Source organism: Necator americanus, chromosome V (assembly GCF_031761385.1).
Source record: "Necator americanus strain Aroian chromosome V, whole genome shotgun sequence".
In the NCBI taxonomy this organism is placed as follows: domain Eukaryota; kingdom Metazoa; phylum Nematoda; class Chromadorea; order Rhabditida; family Ancylostomatidae; genus Necator; species Necator americanus.
The window spans coordinates 12,769,518-12,789,045 of NC_087375.1; the positions used below are offsets into that span (position 1 = coordinate 12,769,518).

General features: G+C 38.2%; 2 protein-coding genes across 8 annotated transcripts in view; one reads left to right on the forward strand and one right to left on the reverse strand.

The window, feature by feature from the left end:
• RB195_013682 (uncharacterized protein) overlaps positions 1–19,528 on the reverse strand; it is a gene marked incomplete at both ends in the record, with an annotated part of 31,954 nt that overhangs the window by 7,643 nt on the left and 4,783 nt on the right. For 3 of the 7 annotated variants that reach the window (XM_064203622.1, XM_064203620.1, XM_064203621.1), the window contains 2 exons: positions 910–1,019; positions 1,152–1,268. In XM_064203622.1, coding sequence (XP_064059500.1) covers positions 910–1,019; positions 1,152–1,268 — 227 coding nt within the window. Of the gene's footprint in view, positions 1–909; positions 1,116–1,151; positions 1,269–12,192; positions 12,238–12,749; positions 12,759–12,988; positions 13,071–17,169; positions 17,461–18,448; positions 18,550–19,528 lie in introns of those variants that run through there. The other 4 variants (XM_064203619.1, XM_064203623.1, XM_013453900.2 and 1 more) reach the window with 4 other exon arrangements.
• Positions 1,312–12,154, forward strand: RB195_013683 (uncharacterized protein; the record flags this gene model as incomplete). Its single annotated transcript, XM_064203624.1, has 9 exons — positions 1,312–1,381; positions 3,710–3,826; positions 4,664–4,798; positions 5,069–5,153; positions 6,051–6,143; positions 6,547–6,698; positions 11,762–11,862; positions 11,941–12,035; positions 12,097–12,154. 9 exons carry the CDS (start codon positions 1,312–1,314, stop codon positions 12,152–12,154), a joined length of 906 nt encoding a protein of 301 aa, XP_064059504.1.

Sequence of the window (19,528 nt, forward strand, 5' to 3'; positions counted from 1 at the left end):
CATGCTTTCTTTAAAGACAAACTCAGCTTCTCTTTCCATTTTCTTCGCCATATTCCCTTTGTTTTAAATCTGGGGAGCAATTTTTGTGTTGTTTTCGAAATTCTTATTCAACCAACTTAGCCTCGACTTGGATTAGAGTATATTTACCCTTCTAGAGACTGGAATCTCTCGAATGAAAAAGAAAAAAAAAGAGACTTTCATAGAATAATTGTACGCTACAATAATACAGCAGAAGGGAACATAAAATATTTTCTGATTTTCGCTACTAGTGCGAAACAGAGGATATTGCAAATTCTTAGCGAAATGTTAAAAAAGGTACTACACTGGATCTAAAGGGAGAAAAAGTGTGTGCTGCTTTGTGTTGTGTTGCGCATCTTTCGAGGATTCTATCAAACATTTACGTGGTGCTTTGAGGAACAAAAAACAAGAGCAAGGATTTGATTTTCGCTAGTAGCGCAGTACAAAAGATGGCTCACTGCGCTATTTGTCTAAAATACAGGACATTTCTCCAAACGAAATCAAAGAACGAAGCAAAATGTTTTGGCAAAGGTCATCGAACTAATTTCTGTTAAAGAAATGTCGTTCAAAAGGTTGATATGACGATTGAACTGTGAACATCGTAAGAAGTACAGTAACCCTGTGGGTTGAATGACCTTGGAGTGTTTACGAACGAATGCTGTTATTTAATTCCCGAAGATTTCACTCCCCTCTCCTTGAGCTTTCTGCAGAAGTGCAGGAGAATTTTAGCTAATCCGAGAAAATGGTCACTGAAATTTTGTTTATCTTCGCATGCATACTATTTCCACATATATATATATATACTCATGAACACTTATTCTTACTTATGAACTATTCTTGGTTTCAAATCCAGTGTACTTAAAATCATATTCACATTCACAGTTTCATTACCTGTAGTACAGTGAAAATTCTGGAATCCATATGTCCGTCGACGAAAGAAAGATCTCGGTCGCTCCTTCATAGCTTGACGGGTTCCATTGCAAAAATTCATCGATCCAGTACTGAAATACAATACTTCTATCGGGATTAATTTTATTTGAGAGGATGTGCTGCATCAACGGTTTTTTTCCGCAGCGAGAACTGGTCCCGACACTCATTACGATGAAACCTATCATATATCATTCGTATGAGACTTCTCTTGCATCATAACATCCATGAATATGATTTTTTGATAGCGTTGCTTTTGCGGCTTGGACAGGTTTTGCTTTTGTGCCGTTGATCCCATTCAGACGCGCCGAAGTACCTCGCATGATTTCCATTTTAGCGTTCTGCGAATCTCCTTCACAAGAGGAAATGTGGCTACTCTTCTTGGTGATCGCTATTAGCGCTCGCTCAGCCTACAGTCAAGTTGCATCCAAAGCTGGTAAGTTTCTTTAGTGTTTTCTTTGATTTTCTCGATGACATTGAACGGAGAACGTGTTCCTAAGTGATTCTATTTGATAATGCGTAAGCAAGAATGGAAGGATATTACTGTAAAAAGATTTATGGTGGCGATGATTTATGGAAAAACGTGTACGATTGTACCGAAAATGCGGCAGGATTACACTGTGTGGGAATATAGAGCATATTGGTTATTGTTCCACCAGAAAAACCACCTTTTCATGTCCGTGTAAAGAAATTCATTTGTTTATCAACGGGTTCATTCATTAAATGTAAAGAAAATGTCTAGACCAATGATCGATTGATTTCAGCGTCGGAAATATAAGCGATAAGCACACACAAAAGAAGAGGAGCGCGTAATTGGGACGAGTTTTCGTGTTGAACTCGTGCTTGAATGAACTGGACACATTTACAAACGTTAAAAAGCTTATAAAATGCGTACATTTAAAATCTACAACGCAACTGCTTGCACGATTCCACATCTTACATCCGAAGTTCAGATGTTAAGTGGAAAGAAAAGTTTTTTGAAGGCATAGGCATTATAGTGCTTTGAAAGCTTATTTCTGTGGCTATGGAGAAATATTCACGTTCATTTTGATCAATTCGAGTTACTTAATAAGAAGAGAGCGGCGGGTGTAGCGCAGTCGGCAAGGGATTCGGCCGTGACGGCGCGATTGATGGTCCGAAACCGCCAGTGCGCCTAGTGCCAACCAAGCCTTTCATCTCTCCGCGATCGATAAATTGGTACCAGACTCCTGTGGGAGGATAAAAACACTGTCCTGATACATTGGCTAATCCCCCCAAGTCACTGTATGAGCTGGTTACTACTACTACTAAACTACGTGTTCGTAAACTTCAAACGATTCTGAATTGAAGTGAACGTGGTCGCGCTTCCCAAGCGGATGAATTAACTCCAGACACTTTGTCCCTTATTCTTAACAATGCGAGGGAATTTTTCTCAAAGCCACTGACAAATTATTTCTAGGTAATTTTTCTCGGGTTATGGGGAAAAGGTTCTCAATTTACACCGTCATCGTATTATTTTGAGTATACCGATAATTTCTTTTTTATATAGATTTAGACCAATGTCACATTTTATAAAAAAACATTCTCATCATAGGATTTGTTTCCGAGTTTTTCGGGCGTAGGTCACTATTACCTCATCCACAACTTTCCTCTACCTCATGCCCGCAAAACTTCGCGTTTCCAGCTTTTTCTATTCAGATATGCGTAAGCAGAAAAGATTGAAAGCTAGGAATATTGAGCGCCTGTAGGGTTTAGAGACCTCGCCTTGTCAGCTTTCGTGTCCATCAAACATTCCAAAAGCGTCAATTCGACCGACACACCCGGATTTGAATGATTTTGACACAGCGAGCGATCAAATGTGAACGTTTTCAGAGAAAGAAAAAGAATTTCCCCGCATATACAACGAGCGGTAGGGCCTATGGACAACTATTATCTGAATAGGAAATGTTTCTTGGTGTGAGGCCGATTACATAACGAGGTACCGCTCGAGGAAGAAAAAAGAAGGGAAAGAGAACAGCACAGAAATCGTATATATTGTAAAATATATTAAAAAATAAAATATTAAAGTATAAAATATTAAAATTCCCTATTGTTCCGAAAGAAACAGGATTATAGGAGAAACTGCTGCGAAAACTCTGATAAACTAGGAGTGACGTGAACGGAACACATCTGCCAGAAAAATAAAAAAGGAAGAATATTCATGTGAAATGCGGGATACTAACATATAAAAAAAAGAGAAGACAACTTCGGAAGTTCCGCAGTATAGTACGAGCATAGGAGGAGAGGTTAATGTTTGCTTAGTTTTCATCCTTACTTAATCAGTTTAAAGTGATATTTTCATAAGAATCTGCTCTAATTCGGCAATAACCCATGTTTATTTCCCAGCACGTTAACTGACAATTCATTTCTTCCCAACACTGGCCATATGATGCCATGAGTTAGAAATGATACGGCTGTGGTTAAGCGGGGTCTTGCTTGTCGCTTCAACGATTCTCGTTTCTCTTCTTCAGATGCGTTTGAAGCGAAGCTGGTGGTGGTCGTCCCAAAAAAAAAACTAGGTATTCGAGACCCCTCATCTATCCTGAAAGCCACTTCAGATGCCCGTTTCTATCCGAATGAGAAATGAAAACCATAGCCGCACATCAATCACATTGATCACCGCCGTCGAGAAAAAAAAACACCTAGATGCATTTCAAGAGGACCGCAGTTCTGGGAAAGAAGAGATAGATAGAAGGATAACGTCTTCTGGGAAATCGATGCAAACTTCCATTTCTTTCTTTTTCAGTCATTGACTTCTGTTCTCTAACGGATCCAAGTTCATGTGGAGACGGAACGTGCATATTTCATTATACTGGGAATCGTTGTAAATGTCCAGAAGGGTGGATGGGAAGGAAATGTGCAAGTACGTTCTATTCATTTAATTCTCAACATTTCTCCAAAAGATAGGGAGGATAGCAGAAAATAAAAAAGCTATATTTTCTTTTCCAGTTGTTCAACTCTCCAAAAAGTTCAAGAAATTTAACAAATTGGTCATACATTTATAAATTTTTCCCAAACCATCCCAAAACAAGGTAATATATAATTTTCGTCATATACTTTTGCTTATCACAGTGTACTTTTTGTTTTTGTTTAAAACTTTCCTTTACCTCCGGATTTTTCGAAATCTTCTCAATCAATAGGATTTGTCAATGCTTTCTTGAATTTTTGGACTTTGAAGAACATATAAAACTGGCCATTCTACCATTTTTCTCCAAAAATTTCATTTCATGTTTAATGGAAGTACCAAATATCTGAGGATAATACATAAACGCTTTTGCATCATACGTTCGTACGTCTGTTATGATCGTATTCTGTTTTCTCTTTTTTCTTGAACTGCCATTTGCTTAATCCGTGCATTTCTTTGTCGAAAATCAAACAATTCCTTGAGCAATTCTCCAGAATTCTGGTCCGAAGAAAAACCTTTTAATCCTTGCCTCACAAGCCGCTCTATGAAGAAGTGTTCTTAAATGAAAAGAACCACCCCGCATCGCTTTGTGAATATAAGCTGCGAACGCTTGAAAAACAATTAATCTTCGCCGGGAAGCCTCTCAGGAGAAGGTATCGCCGTAGGGCTCAATGGCCTTGTGCGTGAACACTCGCCGAAAGAGGCGACGGATCACATAGTCAACAAAACAAAACGATCAAAGATGAGCAGTAGACTGGTAGCGATTCACAGATGATTCTTTTCGTATCTGTTCAGGACCATGTCAGGATGTGTACCAGAGTTGCAAACGATGGCGTGAAGAAGAAAGATGTTCGTGGACTCGACCAATTTCGCCTTTTTTCACCGACAATTGCGCGCTCTCCTGTGGATTCTGTCGAAATACTGGATTGAGTGGGTTTGACTACGACGTTGCAGCTTTTGAAAGTTATTTTTGTGCGGATACTTGTAAACTTCACTATTTCTCCGGCTCGGAGAGATAATAGCCGAACAGAAAACCCCAATAATTTCTTTTAAGCTTCTTAAGCAAAACCACTTCATTTACGAACAGCAACAATAGAAAACTAGAGTAAAATCTCTGACAGCTAGTAGCTAATTGGAATGATATATTTGATAATAATAGAATATTTAAATACCGTTCCCCTACACCGGGAATCCTTCTAGAACTTCCGCTCACACTTCCACCGATATTGGACAACATTGCTTGGTTTGTTGGCAGATGGGAATGCAAAACTACGGCTGGTGACCGGTATGTTACACTACTTACTCGTTTCTATAAACTTGTCAGCTAAGCATAGTTTCATTGTTTTGAGGGGATGAAGAGGGAAACTTCAGAGTGGAAGAAATCAGACGAAAACTTGCTTAAACGTATCTAATGCATTTTAGAAGACCTTTTCACATGAATGCATTAGGCAGGAAAGATGACCACTTAGTGGGACGGAGGGTTTGTATGAGACCTGTTGGGTTGTATGGGACTCTTAGGACCCACATAAATAAGGTAATTGTTAGTCAGCTATGCTTCGCAGATTTTCCCGCTACATTAGTGAAATTATTACAGTAGGATACATACTCACAATGTCGATACCAGTTATGTTGTATTCGGTAGCTCGATTTTTATCTAGGACACACATATCAATACATCCTATATTCACTTGGGTGACCGCAACGCGCACGGCGCAATTCGCGCGCCTCGTCCGCCCGAGACACTCAACTCTCTGCCTTATTCCCCAAATTCGCGTAACGCCAGCGTACGGATATAAATGCCAGCGTTCATGTGTACGAGACCTGAGTTTAGCGACAGTACTCAGCTGATCACTATTGTTTCGGGCCGTTAGATGGGGAACTCATCCTCGGTAACCATTTTTTTTGCAATTCTCACACTTTATAGCGCTTTAGAAATTCAGGCTGCACAGAAACTCAGGAACTAATTTGCTCGGTGATCGTAGACAACAGACTTTTTCGAGAAATTTGGTCTGAGTTTGAATAGCTGCTAAATCCGTAAAACGTTCGGAAGTACTTTCGAAGAATGCATGACGGTATTTAACCAGCTATCCAGTTATATATCAGCAGTGTACCAGAAATGGACCTGTACCAAAAATGCTAATTGTATTCGCCTGGAATAACAATTCTATGTTTTTCATTCCAGCTTTCCGGAGCCACTAACTGGTCCATATCGTGAGATACTTGAGGTGCAGATCTCAGATGTACCGATGTTCGATCGGCCACCGGTGAACGTGAGGTACGTACGTGAAACCGGTTCTATTTGCCGTAAATATTGAACAACTCCTTGCGGACTCGTTAGAATAAGCAACATATTCAATTGAACAATCCTAAGAAACTAGAATGCGTATTCCGGATTGCATTCGTTAGCATAATTCGAGCACCACTTTGGAATACTTTATGTAAGACAGCGGGTGGTTGGCTTAGCAGCGAAACAAATGACGAAGCACATTTCCCGACTCGCTGCGATGACGAATCGACTTCAGCCTTAAGGCTATGCCATCATTTTTTTCCGATTTTCTTTAGTGAAAGGAGACGAAAACGAAGTTCTGGAAACGATCCTGATGCGGAATCGCCCCATTAGAAAGATTAAAAAGAGTACTTAGGTATTAACGCTTGGATTTATTTGTATCATATTGCAGTACAGTGGCAATAACTAATGATGGACGTGATGTGCATTCCGAAGTCGGATTCATGACCAGCAAACCATTCAAGGAGGATACTGGTTTTGTTGAGTTCAATAAACCCACACATGGTGATGATCTTGTCGCTATTGAGTCAGTTAGTAATAACGGTAAGTTCGGAGAGTTTGAGTTTGTACTAAAATGCAATAGTGACTTTAGAAAAACGAAAATCTTCAAAATAACGGCACTAACAATGACAAGATGTAAGGATTTTCGTGCTCGGAATATCTCTATGGTCTTAAGTTACTGGAACTTAATGAATAGGTTTTGCGATAGCTTTGAGAGAGATTTCAGATTATATTATCCTAACGACAAAAACAACATGAAGAGTTCAGGAACTTAGGGGTTATACTGGAGATTGTACTGATTTTGTCACAACTGTTGAGGTTCTTGCCAACGTTCACATTTTAGAATAACAGACAGAATAGTTAAGCTCAAAACGCTAAAAAAACCAATAAAATTTAGAATTTTTGAACTTTTGAAATAAAATAATTCAGCATCACATTTGCCACTGCTTTACTTAAACGATGGGACGGTAAATGACTTAATAGCAGTTATTAATCCTATCGCCTTTTGTGGTCCCTAAAAAGCAAAACCGTCGAACAATGGGAAATGGTGAATTAATAAAGTGTTCATGAACAGCCGTAATGACGAAAAAAGCGAAATAAATGCAAAGTGATGAAATGACGGAATTTCGGGAAAGGCTATTAATGGAAGATAAAAAACAAGTTAGCCGTCCGTAAATTCTCATTAAGAAATCGGAGTCCCTAATTATGGAAAGTATTCTTATTTGGGAAGCAAAATAATGAAAAAGGATGCTGAACAAAACTTCAGATAACCATAGTAAATCCATAATATTAAAGCAATCAACTGGTAACTCATCCACTTTGGATGAAGTACGGAAAATTTTACTAATTGTGTATGAAATAACTATTAATGGAGACGAACCCTTTGTTGATATTTTCCTCTTGATACATTTTTCTGAATAATGCAAGAAATAATATAATACAAAATTCTTTAGGAACATTACGTTCAACGAATTTCATGGCTCAAGTTTTGACTTAGAAAAATTTCCCAATTTTTTAAAAAGGATTTTGGAATATCGTACACAATTCGAAATTCGTTTATCTTGTTTTTCGTTGAGAACATAACAAGAAAACATAAATATCTTGTTTTTCTTATTTGAGTTGTTCCAATTAACAAAATAGGAGTTACTCATCGTTTTGCGAAGCCCCTACACGAAAACTTGGCTGTCTTATTCGACCCATTTCTTCACAAACACGAACTTCTGTTCAGGATTCAATTTCCTCGTCTTTAATCTGACTCACAGCGTTTCCATGAAAGGAAATTGCTCTTTTTTGACAGTTGAAATCGATTCACTATACATTTGTGTAGTGACTCGAATGAGATGGACGACGAAATCAAAGACGTCCGAGATGTCATGCCAGAGATATTCTCCCATGGGTGGACGTGTAGGAACGAGGTCCGAAGGAACCGAAGCATATCTCGTTCAGACCCGTCGAGGACACAAGGAGAGTTGAGCAAAAACATCGGCGTCACATGCCATGTGCCTTCACGCATTGAAGAACAGTTCTCTTCATGTGAGAAATGGAAGAAAGTCTACCTAAAACTTATGTTGCGTGTCATTTACTCGTAGTATATAATATTTTTTAAGGTGTATATTAAAATGTACGGGATAACTATTTAAGCGCATTCTTGATGAATTCCTACAAGCACCATTTTGGGACGTAAAGCTTGTGAAATTCCACCCTTCTCTTCAAACTCTTGAAGCCCAAAAGTGAAGTGTAGTGCACTTTTGCAGTGATTCAGAACAAAAAACTGCTCTTCCACCGAGGCTCACGTGCCGTCTCACAAGCCAGTTGTTGTAATGCTAAAATCAAAGACTTCCACTTCCATCCTATATCCTCGGAATTTGGTCCCATGCGAGTTCTTCCAAACTTGAAAACAAAAGTTGTCTGATGAGGGAGAAATTTTCGCCTAATGAACGACTAACTGCTAATAATGAGCACTGAAGAAGTGGAAACTCATTGAAGTGAAGGAATAATTGAGGAGTGATGGTTTTTTTTCCGAAGGAAGAGGTTTTGCCTGTATTTGTAAATCACGCTTAGCAAACAAACAAGTGCTGTTTACTTTCTATCCCCTGAAAATGCAAACATTCAAGAATATACGAGCCAAGAAACAACATTGATTGATTACCTACAATTATTAGTTGATCTTGACTTAAAAGTTGAGGGAAAAGATGAAAAATTAGACTGATAGAAAAAAGACTGAAAGTTTATTTTAGGTAAAAAGATATATGAGGTGAACTCAAGTAGGTTACGGTAAGGCCTTGTCTTATGTTAGTGAAGAAGAAATAGTAAGAAATCAGGTAAATCGCTGAAAAATGGAATGATAATGTCACTTTCGGTTATGCTTCTAGATATCTAAGAGAATTTCCAATTATAATATCTCAGTAGTATTCAAATTGTTAATAGAGTGGGGATCTCAACTTGATTCAGTTAGAAGAAAAGGGATTACTTTTGAGAAATCATGGAAAAATTGTTGTCGTAAAGTTCTGCATAGCCAACATTTGTAATTTTTGCATCGGAAATGGAGAGAAAAAGTCACATGAAGAAATTCGAAGGAATCCGAAGAAGATACCATCTACGGATAATTAGATTAGATTGCACTCCTTGAAAATTTCCAGACAATATTCTTGATTTTCTGAGAATATTTCTAACTTTAGTCAACGCCTGTTTCAAAGCTGCCTGGACTTTTGTATCTCCGTGAAATAAGGGAACTGAAAAATTGTCTTTAAATGGAATCATTTACTTCCCAGGAATTTATCTGGGACGTGCCCTTTAGAAAAAAAAACAGCTTGGACGCGCGGTTCTTCAAAGAAATTGGTTGAAGGAGCAGAACTAAATACTACAGCTTGGGGCATAGCGGAAATGTAATCCAGAAACTCTTTGGTCCCGCGCACTTTGCAGCATTTCTCGTCGGCTCGCTGTCCTGCACGCTGTTCACCGACATCCGAAATTCAATTAGGATCGCCCTTGGTAGTTTGCGAATTCAACAACAGGGGTGCTAGGATACATTTAGCTGCACTGCTATTCGTAGGGACATATGATAATTAGCGTCCAGACAAATGTCCCCGTGTCGTTGTGTGCTCCTCCTCGTTGCTTCCTCCTCACTTCGGCCTCCGTATAAACTGAGCCAATCAACGCCGGGTTCGCTGTAACGCGAGAGAATCGCAAAATAGCAGATGAATAGAGCAGTTAAGCACTGAGACACAGAACTCTTATCCGATAGCTCAGCTTAATGATTGGCTGTGTTAGACGTCAAACATGGATATCGGGCATTTCTACGCGTACACTTGACACTGTGCTGGAAGGACAAACAGTACCACTTTCACACAATGAAAGTGCAAACCATGGGATATCCGGTAAAGCGCACGACCTGGATTGATCCGTATGGGATGCACCTACATGTTCGACTTCAATTTAGAATCGCTTGAAATTTACGAACCATTACGATGAGTTGCAGGTGCCATGTATCAAGTCAGCACTTTTATCATCCTAGTGACGTCTGGTAATAACGTTTTTACCACCAAAGGATGAAAAGATTTGCCATCGACTGTGAAGTCGTGGCCAAACCTCTCATTCACTATGTTACATCTAATTTTAAGGTGTAGATTAATTAAGTTTTATGCATTGCAAAATAAAATTGAAGAACTATGTGGAACACATTTCCCCAATATAAAACATGTAGGATAACATTACCACTCCTTCTTTCTTTATTTATCAACCAAAAATATACCGAGCTTCTTGCCTGTACACATTAAATGGGCAAAACGTTGCTAAATTTGCTAATGTTATTCCTTTCCTTATTAGTGTTTAGATGAATGAATCAAAAAGCATAAACGAAGTTCAATAAAGGAAAACAGAGTTTGAGTTGAATTCTTCTATAAATCTTTCTTAGAAAAGTTTTTTTGTTTAGCTTGCATTAATGTATTTATTGGATGGAAATTCCTTCTGTGAAATAGTTCATAAGTACAAGAGACAGAGAGAAATGCGCAATGACGTCGATAACTGTTTATTTTATTTCTTTCAGCTGAAGAAAAGCAGCATACAACTGTTGTTTATGGATAGTCGTAAAAATGCTTTGTTTCCCAACATTAGCCAGCAGTACCGTACTTCAGCAAATTTATGGGCTAAATATTTTGGAGAGTTCCACAGCCACTTTTTCTCCTGATGCCAAAGTCCGTTTCAGTGCCAATTAGGCAAAGTTTTGGGTTGATTAAGAAGAAAAGCCCTCTAATAATTTTTTTCTGTGTGACCAACACATCGATGGAACGACAATTACCCTATTATTTCGACTAATCTTAGGAATTTTACATTCCTACAGTTCTTGGATCTGCTTTGCTTCATTATCCTCATACACATCTATGTTGTGAGAACTAGAACCAAGTTTCATTTCGAGAACTCCAGTCTCCCAGAAATCAACTGCTCGTCCTAAATTCGTAAAAAAGTCAGTTCCACTCAATCAACCTCTGAGGGAAAGAAAGGAGCTCTTTTTAGAAAGGAGGTAGCAACGATAAAGAATCCACGAGAATGACTTTTTAAATGAAATCCTACAGCTTCTTGAAAATATCGATCCACCTCTCACTCTGTCTATGCTTGACTCGTTAAAATTAGAAGAAGCAGAAAGGCATAAAGATAATTGTTTCAACTGATTGTAGAAAGGAAAGAGAACGAAGAGGCACGAGATATCTAGCTAGCTAGCTTGCAATAGCTCAAACGACAATCGTCACAATACGGTAGAGTTTGCTTAGCATCTGAAGTCCAGCAGGATTGAAACACGTTGAACGGAGAGTGACATCTATGGGAAATGTAGTCCCGAATATGTTTGTCTCTTCATAAGTGAGAAAAAGTGGTGGAGTTCGTTTGCAACAGTAAACCAAGCACGAGAACGAAGAACTCACCAAATCCTCCCAACACTCCCTTCTCCTATCAACCGGTTGATAGTGAACACCGATCAATTTGAAAAGAAAGTGATGGGTGCCAGTTCTCGTAAAATATCTACTCTTTGCAAGCAATAATAAAATTTCGCACAGATGTATATCAGACCGTCGAAGCTCATCATAACTGATTATCCTATCAAATTAATTTAGGTCTGATGTTAATCGAGGAAGGAGTCGTACGAGGAAACGTCATAAGACTGGACCTCAAATTCAAACGATCCATGTTTGGGGCGAATCACGGACCAAAATCCGTGAGTTTTCGTTACTTTTGAAATAGCTTCTTTTTTCTTCTGTTTTCGCATTCGATGCGAACACGTTGTGAGTTGTAGGCGAAACGAATGTTTCTGTTGGTGAAACCAGACCTCATGGAAGAGCGAGTCATTATCACTGATTCCCGTGGGATCACAAAGAAATGGCTCAAAAGGTACGCTTTCTACAATTCGTTTGATCCAAGAAATAGAAATGAATGGTGAAAAACTTTTCAGATTCAAACGTACATTCAATTACTTAGAGGAGTTCGTACGAGACACAAACCAGCATTGAACTTTCAAGAAAAAAAAAGCCGAGAAAAATTCACTCACCAATTCGAAACTTCCGGAAAGACTGATTGTGTTTTTCACGGCGTCCTGAAATACGAAGTTTACAGACTTTTTTATTCGGGTATTTATGTTTAGCCAAAATTATACATGTAGTTTAATTTAGTAGTTAGTGGTGAAGAAATGACAAGTTTTTCATATTTTTAAATGGAACGGCAACTGGAGGAAACCTTTTCTTTGAAAAAAGTTCATGTGGTTTCGCAGGAAAGAACACTTTTTTTTGGAAAATATAAGAGCTGTCGGATAAAAAACCAAAAAAAAAAAGAAGTTTGGAAAAGTCGGAGGAAATTATGGGAAGAAACTTCCTGGTGTTTTGGAAAATTTCTGAAAAAGTTCCCCGATAATGTGATATAAAAAAGACTCCGTATCGTACTTAGGTCGAAAAAAGGGTGCAGATAGTTTTTTTATAAAACAAACGTATCAATTTACTTTCTTTTAAAAACAGTACATGCGAGGTTATATGATATCCACTGTCTCTTCTTTTTTCTCTTTCTTTCTTCTTGAAGTAATTTCTTTTGCTGCGCCTTTTTCTGCATTCCACTTCAGTTTCCCTTAGCGAAGAATGTCAATAGGAATAGTCAGTTTTCTTCACACTTTTTTCTAAAGCAAATACGTTCTTCTTCTTTGCATTAACTGTCTTGAAAAAATCCAGAAATCTCACAAATCACGTGGAAAACTTGTCCGTCGCACTTTCGTACTGCCATATGGAATGAAAAATCGAAAAAATTTGCAGCCATTGTTATTCCCCTATTTTTTTATTGCTGCTAATAAATCAATTTACCAGTTTTATGATTTGATAGAGGAATACGCTCATTGAAACGGAAACGATTTTATTCGGATGAGTGACTGGACGTGTGCCTTTCCTGAAAACAATAGAAATTACAGCTGGATTATCCATAGAAATCAAGTTTATTCAATCTAAGGTTTTGGCGGTGCTAATTATGACGTTAACTGTTTGCAGTGAATTTGGTATACACTTGGTTCTTTTAGTTGCCATTGGCCAGACTCCTTGTTCCAGCTTTCATGCTACATTAATCCAGAGTAAGTAGGCTACAAGAGAATTTTGCGTAGCGCTAGTGGCGATAAGGATGTAGTCTGAACATCAAAAATAAAAAAGAAAATCAAGAGGCAAAGTGCATGCTTGGAACAAACTCAAACCTCACCTCAATCTCCCGTCTTACTACTGTACCATAAAATTATCTTTTTACTTATACCTACTGAGAAAAATACTGAACATATTTTTAGTGAATCGTCAAGGACGTTTCACATAGACTATCCATTGTAGGAGGAATACTAGTCCCTCCCCTATAATTTTATAGACTCGCTAAGCTCCGGCACTCGCATTCTTCTGATCGACAATGTCCACTGCATCCAAGGAAAAAAGCCATGCAACCCAATTCAGACCCTGTCGCCCCTTTAAGTTTGCAAAGTTGGGTTGTTTGTTGAAGAACTGCTCAAATTCGAGGTGTTCGTTCGTTGATAACAAACAGCTGAAGACGGTGCTGTGTGCGAAGGAGCAGCCCGGGCCGTCCTCATCGCACCTTTCCCCCGGGGAACGTGCAAATGGACCCCTATTTGAAACACTTCTGCACGCACTACAAGCCAATGCAAATCGCATTCCGAAGGCACTGCGTTCGTTTCGGGAAAAACAACGCGAAAACAACTGAATCGGCCATATATGTATGCTACACTCGAGATACTATTCTAGTTGTTCATGGAACAACAACATTAATCGGAATTATTCAGCACAAGATCGGTTTCATTTCCTGAAACGAACTGAATTCAGGAAATCTTTGAGAGTGACTAGAAGGGCCTCGAGTCATCTCGGAACATCCACAGAACCTCGGCTTAGACTCTCTTATAGGGAAAGAGGATCTGCCAGTTGTACAAGGTACACGGTTTCAGTTTCCATCAGATCAACTCTGCTTAAATAACTAGTAAGAGTAGTAGTTATAATTAAGGGAATTACTCTATTAATTTACACTCTATTAATTAATATTAAATCAATGGTTAATTAATTTACAAATGAGAGTTCTATAAGATAACTGGCTATTTACTCATTTTTCGAATATTTTTCAAGAAAAAAATTATTTGTTAGCATGGGTACAGATAGTGCAGTGGTAGAAGGTCATCAGTATGTTAGTACAGTTGATGGCTCAAAACCTTCGTAGGTAAGCAAAGCGTTCTATTCTTCCGTGGTCGATGAATTGATACCAGATACTCGATACACCGTCTGCAAGTACTTTTGTAAGTCATTCATAGTCATTCGTGAAGCGCAAACCATCTTGAACTGAAGTCGAGGGTCTTGGGCAGATTGGCCAACACCCAGCACTTCATTCGTTGGTTTATGTAGACCATCAGAAACGAAAGACTCTGGCTCTGATAGTTGTGTTAAAGATGGTGATTCTAAGAAGCAGGAGAAAAAGAAAAAAAAAGAAAATACGTACCATCTGTCTCTATTTCTTCTTACAACTCTACCAACAGTTATGGAAAGAAGAGGAAACTTTTTCATTTTGAAACGGATTCCGTAATTCTTCACTGTCAAAAGATTTGAGAGACGCACATAAGCATATACATGTCACTATGTCAATGTTTTCCTGTCCCAAACAACTTCCAAGTTCTAAAACCTCTGGCGACATTGACGAAAACGTCTTCGACCACCAAAACAATGACGGTAGAACGGAAATTCTCTGCGGTTATATATTATCGCTAAATGCAAGATGTCACGCGATTCGCTATTAACCATCGCCGGATGGATGGCTCAGCTTCGGTTTAACTTTACTTAGTTTTTACTTACTTTACTTAGTTTACTTTAGTTTATAAAATGGCTAGTCGACAAATCATTGAAAGGTCATTTTGAGGTTGCAGCAAGAATACAAAGTCGCATATATCTTACCATACAAATATATGACCTACTACTTTTTCTTGTATTTTTTTACTGAATTTCAAGCGAAGAACGCGTAGAAAGACGTTGTCTTTAAAGAACATGGAGTTAAAGAATGTCTGTAACAAGGTTTTCGCAACCAAATATACAAGTCTGGTATCAATCAATCTAGACCATAATTTTTATGGGACAATCCACGATTTTTTGAACAGAGCAAGTTTCCATCACAATCTTCCCTGTTTTTTTTTTCTTCGACAAATTCAGACTCTCAAAGAGAAACCCATAAATACTTTTTCTCGTCCTTTTTTAACCACTTTTCAGGCTGCTCACCACATAACTTCTGCTTGATTGATATAGCACCCTAAGGAGTTCAAAAACCGAGCGCTAGCAACTGCAACAACAAAGAGCACGACTAGAACTAATCAAATCATCGAAAATACCAGAATGTCCTCGAATGTGCAGGAATTCCATGCTAGAAAAAATTCGTGTAGCTGCGTCATATTCTGTCTGTTCTTCGATGCTACGTTTGCAGTTTGCGAGATCCGGTATGGAGCGATCTATTACGGAAAAAGGAGAATAGGAATTAAATCGTGGAAGGATCTTTTTAGGACATTCTTTCGCTTTTTAACACCGTTGTCGTAGTTAAAGTTAAAGCCGAATCTAGCATTGCAAAATGTTTTGTTTCACAAAGTTGGTATCTTCCAATCACATTCTACGAAGGTAAAAATGTCTTTTACTTCCGGTATGCACAGAAAAACCTTTGGTTAAAAAAAGACAATTTGATTTTGACGGGAAATTTCACCACGTTTGGTCATTCCGAAAATACAACTGTGTTGCAGTAGAACGATATTCGTCATAAGAAGGGAGTATCGGTTGCGATCGAATAAATAATTATAGAATAATAATAATAACAATAATAATAATATGTATAATATTAATAGAAATAGCAAACTTTCGAATTCATATAAAAACAAATAGTTGTTTTTACACACCTCATTTTAAAAATGCCACAACAAATACTTAGCCCTCTCGGTGAATAAAAGTGCAGATTCCTTAGAAATTAACACTAATATAATAGAGGATAGAAGTCAGTCGGGAAAAAAATTGCATTGATTAGTTTGTGCGAGCAGAGTTCTCACTCTGTAAAGAGATCGTTGGAATTTGTTTCAGATAACGGAAAAAAACATAAGATATTTATAACGAACATAAAATTGACCAAAATGGGGGAAAAAACGGAGTGAAGAAATGACAAAACTCTCAAGTATTTTTGGAAAGTTCCGAAAAAAAGCTTCAGAAGTTTCGTTCACATAAAAAGGCGTAATTGTGGGAACACTAGACAAGGCAAACAGGAACAGCTTTGCAATGGAGAACTTCCTTGAAAAGAGGAGATGATGCCAAATACTATGAAGAAGAAGTGACGTCATATTAAATGAGTCTCAGGGACAAAGAAGGAAAAAAATTACTCAAAAAAGTTTTCCGTCAGGCTTTCACCGAAGCTGGCCAAGCTTATTCTCTCTCACTCCATTTCAAAAGTCATGTGTGAAACGTACACTCATATTCCGCTCCAATATTTATTTTCTCAGGATGAATCCTTCTCATTTACTTCTCTCGTTCCCCCTTTCCCGCTATGAAGCAGCTAAATACAAGTCAACTCCCTCTCGAATAGGCCCTATTAGCAAAGTGTGGAATACAAGGGCGCGAATCCTGAAAGGAATCGTGGATCCCATAGGATTTGGGTGCGATGCCATCACTCATCGACATCGACGTAAAGTGCTTCAATGCTCGGCTCGAAACCAATTTAAGCATTTTTCTCTGAATCCGTGCAATTTTTCTCCCCAAATACCCACAATTCACCTTAGATATCGTCGTAGGTCGATCATAGATCATGTAGGCGTCGTGCGGACGCACATAGGTTCAGTATTGCCCTCAAATTACCCTCCGCATCCTTAAGCCTTCTCTTCTATTCGCACGTTAAGTGGTTGAGGGCTGCGAACAAAGCTCAATCTCTACTATCTTCACCATTTCATCTGGGACCTTCGACCGGAACCAATTAAAAACCAGGAATGATCCTAAAAAGATTACCTGTAGTACCTAAGAAGATCATCATGTAGACGATATGTAACGGGAATATCCGATCTTCGAAGTGTTTTGAAGTTTTCTGGAAGTAGGTAGTCGTTACGGCCAAAGGCACGACGAAGTCGTTCCATTGGAAGCTCGGCGGAAATCTCGGCGCCGGTGCCGGATTTGTTCGTCTCAGAAGCAGCAACCCGTTCATGTCGTCGTTTCTCTCTGGATAGTACCTCTTCAACATGCGTATCGTCTTTTTCATGGATTCGATGGGGCGTTCGCGGATTTCTCGGATGTCCTGTCTAAAAATAGAACGACTGACAAAAACAATCAGACAAACACTAGAAAGTGGATAAAAATGAATACTGGTTTTGTTTTGTTTTTTTCCTTTAGAAATAAGAACGTTTTTTTTTTCAAACAACAAAACCACATTTTCTCAGAACACTCTAAAAAATACTAACTTTAATAACTTCCATACATGAGACATGAATGTTCAAGAAAACTCCAAACTCTTGGTCAGCATTAGGACTCTATGCAATTTTCAAGGACCTCATGAAAGATTCTCATGCTTACTTTTTGGGAACAATCACTTGAAATAGAAGAATTCATCTCACTTCTATGAGATAGCAAAGATTACGTTGAAAAAAAGAATTTCTTTCCTCTACTCCTATTTTTCCACACGAGAGCACTATTTGAAGTTTTCGTAGAGACTGAAATTGAAAGATAAAAACCTAAGGAAAGGAAATTCGAGATTGAATGGAACTCTAGCCGTATAGGAGCATCTCAACTATTTATTAATCACAGGATAATTCTGAACATACGTGTGTATAAAATTGAGAATGACGTTGTTCCTGAGATCAAAGATCGAAATACCACCTCTTCATGAGTAAAAGTATAAAATAAACGATGAGTCCAAACGTATCATTATTTCAAACACATAAAATAAACAAAAACGATTAAAAAAGTAGTGGTTATAAAAATCTCAAAACTCGAAATGGACGATTTCCCCAAGAAGTTCGGGTTATCGAGTTGACTTCTTTCAGTTATATTTTTCGACGGAAATTCTTCCAATATTAAAGTTCCTCGCTACATATCTCAATGTCTCGAGGGAGATCTTAACAAATAGAGCCGCGCGCTTGCAGCAGAAGCAGAATGTCGGCGTCACAATGATGTCACCTCTGAGATGAGCAGCTCAATCAGTTCAACTGTGCTTTTTACGTTAATCTATCTTTACTTCTGGTACGGAGACAACAAATTGCGGAAATAACTGAAGTGGGAGCGATTTTTTACCTTCATGTGTGATTTGTCGGGTCGTACTACTGGTCCCATACACATTACGCATCCTGCCAGAAGGAGTAGACCCATATAACGATGGATCATGTCCACATCACCTGTAGTAGAAGAAAATATCTATTTTAGTGTGATGCTAATCTAAAATCAAGATAAAAGAATACACGAATTTATCGTTACAAAATGTGAATAAAAATTCCTTGAGATTTCTGGAAATTTAATTGAATTTCCCGTTATTATTATGGGCCTACAGATAGGAAAACTAGAAAAAGCTCTGTGAATTAAAAAAAATTAAAAGAAGAGAAAGAGATTAAAGAATTAAAGCGGAAATTTCACAGCACTCACGGTAAAACTTTGAAAAATTCGGAGTTCAGAATGGAAATTTCCGAAGAAATTGGTATTCTTCTGTTTCAGAAATCTTACTGGAAAATACGCAGAACAAGTGGAATGTGCTCGAAAAAATGAGGAATGTATTAAAAGGTTGCAAAAATCAGAGTCCAGAAAATCCTGTTTACTGCAACGGCAAAACTAAATCAGAAAAACGGGAAACACGTGCGAACTTCCTAAAATTGTTGTTCTAAAATTTGTTCGGAAACAAAGCGCATTTCCGAGGATTGTCAATGGTACAATGAAATATGAAAGTTAATGTGAAATCAGAATGAGGGGTTGAGAATGAAGAGGAAAGAAAGAAAGAAAGAAAGAACTGAAAGACAAACTTCATCTCCGGAAATGGAGGTCCTTCCAGATGATGTCATCGAAAAAAAAATGAAGCAGTTGGAAGAGATGTGAACTTTTGGCTCTAGTCAGTCAATCTATGTATATACGTATAGAAAAGAACGCTCTAAACAGAGAGACCCAGAGAAACAGAGCGCTATCAGACTACGACTGCGCAGATACAGAGAGTGATTCGAAAGATTCGAAAGTCAAAGGAAAACAACTCACGCGAAGAAATTTGGAACTGTTACTGCGAAAAACGCCGAAGTTTCTACTTCCTACAAACGTTCCACTTTCTACAAAATTCTACTGATTCTGAGGTTCTGGAAGGAAATGGATTGTTCTGAAGTTAAAGAGAATGCCACA